At 39.8% G+C, this 4,723-nt stretch overlaps 1 protein-coding gene across 3 annotated transcripts in view; it reads right to left on the reverse strand.

Moving 5' to 3' along the window:
* Positions 1–422: 422 nt before the first annotated feature.
* The window catches only part of ZBTB18 (zinc finger and BTB domain containing 18), a 7,683-nt gene continuing 3,382 nt past the window's right edge, over positions 423–4,723 (reverse strand). For 2 of the 3 annotated variants that reach the window (XM_015623179.2, XM_033512607.1), the window contains exon 2: positions 423–4,249. In XM_015623179.2, the coding sequence (XP_015478665.1) occupies positions 2,667–4,235 (1,569 nt within the window). In that variant the 5' untranslated portion in view covers positions 4,236–4,249 and the 3' untranslated portion in view covers positions 423–2,666. The remainder of the gene's footprint in view (positions 4,250–4,723) is intronic. The other variant, XM_015623178.3, reaches the window with a different exon arrangement.

Genomic DNA, 4,723 nt, shown 5'->3' on the forward strand with positions numbered 1-4,723 from the left:
TTTTTTTTTTTTTTAAGAGAAACATTTAGCCTGTATGAGAAATACCCAAAAGATTTAGGATTATTTCAATTTTCCTCTGTAGTCCAGACAGCTTTGATGTGTTACCAGTAGTTTGGACATTTTGACTGCCTACTGTAACACTGACAGCCAGTCAGTACCAGGCCAATGCTCCAGATTAAGTTGTTGCCTTCTGCTCTGCTATTCTCATAGAGACTGATATATCAAGAGAGTGAGCCCAAGAGAGCTCCTTGGAGTGAAATTAAGCCTACAAAGGGAATTGTGTGCCTGCACAGATATTTGCATGGCAGCAAAATTTCTGGAATTCAATAGATTGCTTCTGCAGAAGTCTTTGGGGAAGCAAAAAATAGTAATTATTTAAAAATACCTCTACAGAATGATCGAGAGCTACACACAGAGAAATGCTTTCAAAACACAAGCATTTAATTTTTTTAAATGTTAAGTGAGATGTAAATATGTATGGTAGCAACAAAGTGCCCAAAAGCATACTGAAAACATATTCCATACACAGTTAGCAATAGAAGTCTGTACAAAAGTAATAAAGTTACACAATATAAAAAATACTCCATAACTATAATTTAAAAGAGGGAAAAAAGACAAGGGAATTGATTTCTCAGTTCATATAATTTATTGCAGTTAGCACACAGTTTAAAAATTCACCAACACACCAATAGTACAAAACTAAACAGCATTATAAGTTATTCCCTCCTCAGGAAAATAAAACATACTATGATTGTCAAAGCTAGATGTCAGTCTAAGTTTTAGAACAAAAGAAGAATGTGAAACTAAGGAAAGGAAAAAAGCAATCACTCACGAGGACCACAAAAAAATCCAAGAGAAAGTCCATTTTCCTCAGACACTGATTGTCTTTTCTAACTTAAGAAAAGAATGTAGTTTTAAACCTAGAAACTATTCAAGTAACTAAAGATAACGCTCCAAGGCCATTTTCACAGCTTTTTTTTTGTTTTAAATGCCATTACAGCCAAATTAACACACATTTGACCAAATATTTCCAAAACAGTCCAGCAATACACAATGGAGTTTTCCATTCAGTATCTTAAGCACAAAAATAGGCTATGTTTACAGTAGTTAAGGCGATCAAATTTTAAACAAAAGCAGAGAAAAAAAAAAAAAAAAGGAAAAAAAAAGGAAAAAACAGCAAACGTTTTCCATGCTACTCCCATAGACCTTATTTGTAAGTGCAAGACAGGAAAACAAACACTGTGCAAAATGCTTTTGACCTGCGTGTTGGTCATTAAAACCACACGTCAGGCTGCAGTCTCTGCTGCTTGGATACGCATAGTCCTTCCCCGGCCCCCCCGGCCCCCCCTGTCACTCAGGCCTGCCCAGGCCTTTCAGCCCGGGGCTTTTTTTGCTTTTTTTTTTCAGTCCACAGCCTCTTTTCAACGGGGGAAAAAAAAAGAACGACCTATTGTGGTGGAGTGGTGCAGCAGGAATCCTACAAATGCTCATCTGGGGAAATGGACGCACCTCAGTTGGAGCTGGCGTGGGGTCTGTGCAATTAGAAGGGGTCTGGGGTTAGTAAATGCACACCGCACATGCAAATCTCGAAGCCTGGTTGTAAACATTCAATTTTTTTTCTCCTTGTTAACATAGCTAAATCGGCAACTCGTAGCTTAAGTTCTTCTCAACTTAAAGACAGTGGGAAAGTAAATTTAAATTAGATAAAATAAAAACAGTGCATTTCTCATCTTCATAACACTGGCATTTTCAACGGTGTCAGGTTTTTTCCTAAGGAAATTAAATAATTTTCAACTCACTCATTAAAGTTATACAATGCAAACAAAGACAAAAATATACTGAAAATCATGCATTTCTGTAGCGTTAATATTTACTTTTCAAGACTCAACTAAGAGCATCAACACAACCTGCCAAGTTCTTTGATACCTCCCCCCGGCCCATGTAATCAATTACAGTATACAATAACAGTAATTCACATTTTTTAAACACACAGTTCATCACTGCTGAAGCTGCAATATCCTTTTTCATCCCAAGCAAACCTTCACGTAAGACAGAGTCCCAGTGATCCCAGTGTACTCTCAGGGTTTTTGTTTTATGTTTTTGTGTTGGTTTTTTTGTGTTTTTTTTTTTCCAGTGGGAACTGTCAGAAATCCAGAAGTTGCCATAATAAGTTTTAAGTCAACCGCTTGTTTAAAAATAGATAATCCAGCATTTCAGAAATTTTCCATTTGGGTCTAAAAGCATTCAGGTTTCCAACAGCTAGAAAGGACTCATGCAATTATAGAAATGTAAAGGAACTGACAAAATTGGGAGATTTCTACATTCAGATTTTAAGAGGGGAAAAAGATCAAGAGTTTAAAAGAATAATGTTTTGGGGAAAATAAAGCCATGTCCAAATTTTTTTAATTGGAGATCCCTCAGAAGTTAAGTATCTGCTGACTTCTATTCCAAAAAGGGGGGAAAATACGCTCCGCAATTAGTTACTTTGTCGGATTACCTCTACAGTTCATTTTTATTGGAGTGCTAAATTAGTGAAATATTCATGCTGCCTTAAAGTGCAAAAACAAGCTAATAGCCAAACTTTCAGTTCAAGGAAACAAGATTGCTTTTAGACTGTACCACAACTATATAGATTTATATATATATTATTTATATATATAAAAATTTTATTTCCAAAGTTCTTGTGAGCTATCTTCTAAGGTCCAGTCTCTGACAGTAGGTAAGCTCAGTGCTTCACTTTTGACAGACAATGAGTTCACCAACTCACAGTGAAACTTCCGAATGTGTCTGTAAAGGTCTCCGGACTGTGTGAACCTGCGTTCACACCACTTACAAGCATGAGGCTTCTCCCGCGTGTGAACCACTGCGTGGCGGCTCAGGTTGTGGGAGTACTGGAAGCTCTTCCCACACTGGGTGCAAGTGTAGGGCTTTTCACCTGAATGAGTCCTCTCATGACGTTTCAAGGTGTACATGCAAGAAAAAGTCTTACCACACAACGAACAGGTTGGGACATTGACATCGGTAGCAGGCTTGCTGCGGATCCCGTCCTGCTCTCGAAAGTGCGTGCTTAAATGAATTTGCAGGATGTGGGGGCTAGGAAAGACCTTGTTGCAGAGAGGACACATGAAAATTTGGCCAGCAGGGCTAAGTATGTTTGACACGTAAGGGAGCAAGCTGCTGTCCATGTTTCCTTCCACCTGGACTCTCTCATTCTCTGGAGTTATCATTTCGTCATCGCTTGCCTTGTCCTCTCTATCTAGCTCCCTCAAGACCGAGTCTTCCCTCATCGGAGCCAGGTGAGCCGGCTCGTACTGTACCCTGTTATTAGTGCTCACACTTTCTTTCACAGTGCTATGTTCCATATCATAGTCATTAGTGCCAACATCACTCTCATCACAGGAAGCCTCTTTCTCCACCTTCACCTGAACCAGGCTGTTTCTAAGCATGTCCTGCGAAGAGAAATAAGAACTGTTCAAATTTTCAACTCCTGAAAGGCTGGACTTGACAGACAGGTCCAGCACGCAGTCAACATCTGCTGAATCCCTCACGGAGGTGACAGACCTCTGGGACAAAGACTCTGTTGAGCTGCAGGGGCTGGCTACTGTTTTTCCAGCTGCTGCTGTGTGCGTCTCTGCCTCTCCGCCAGTCTGGGGAATGCCTGCTGAGTCTGAGGGCAATCTCATCCACATGTTCCCAGGCTCAGCCGCCAAGTCCCTTTTGCTAGGCAGGATGTTCAATTTTTCATCTTCTCCGTCATCTTCATCGCTGGGCAAATCTCCTGGCATGTGGCTGCTGCCGTCGGAGAGGCTCTCCACTTTGTCTGAACAACTTGAGGCGTCTTCCTCCTTTTTTGTACTGTCTGCCTCCGTGGTTGCTTTCTCTTTCAGCTTCTTTTTGCAGACTTTGACAATGTCATACATGTGGAGATAACTGGCAGCTGCTAGCACATCTTCAATGGGCAAGTCTTTGAACTGGAGCTTTCCTTCGTACATGAATTCAAGCAGGAGAGCGAAAGCTGGGGCTGTAACAATGTCGCTGTTCAGATGAACAATGTCCCTTTTGTCCAGCTGGTCCTTGTAAAAGAGGTGGAAATACATGCTGCATGAAGCCAGTACAGCTCTGTGTGCTCGGAACTGGGCATCTCCTACCAGAACAGTGCAATCACAAAGAAAACCCTGATGTCTCTGCTCACTCAGACACTGTAGCAAATGTCTACTGTGGTCAGGAAACTCCATACTGTCTTCATAACCTATAAGCAACAAAATTTTTAAAAATTAAATGTAGGTCAGAATCACAGAACTTATAAATCCAAGTAATTCCACTCTAAAAACCTGGTATTTATATTGCCAGAATTCTGGTACTGACACCATGCAAAGATAATTTAACACAAATGTACAATGGCAACTCTTTCCCTGACTGACCACTACAATCATGATTTCCTTTCTGTGGTAAATAAGCTGTTTTAGTGAGCGCATAGGTACATCTGCAATTTTTTTTTGAAGTATCACTGCTGTTCATAAAATCTGTTCAACATTTTGGTTTCTTTTTTAGAGAACTTCCTCCAGATTGAGTCCCAAGGTGAGCAGACACCCCCCACCACAAAAAAAAAAAAAAAAAAAAAAAAAAAAAAAAAAAAAAAAAAAAAAAAAAACTAAGTTTGAGAGATCACAGAAGCGGCAGAAAAAATATACCAGATAATCTACCTTCTTTTTAAAGTCAAATT

The sequence above is a fragment of the Parus major genome, chromosome 3 (assembly GCF_001522545.3).
Source record: "Parus major isolate Abel chromosome 3, Parus_major1.1, whole genome shotgun sequence".
Lineage (NCBI taxonomy): Eukaryota > Metazoa > Chordata > Aves > Passeriformes > Paridae > Parus > Parus major.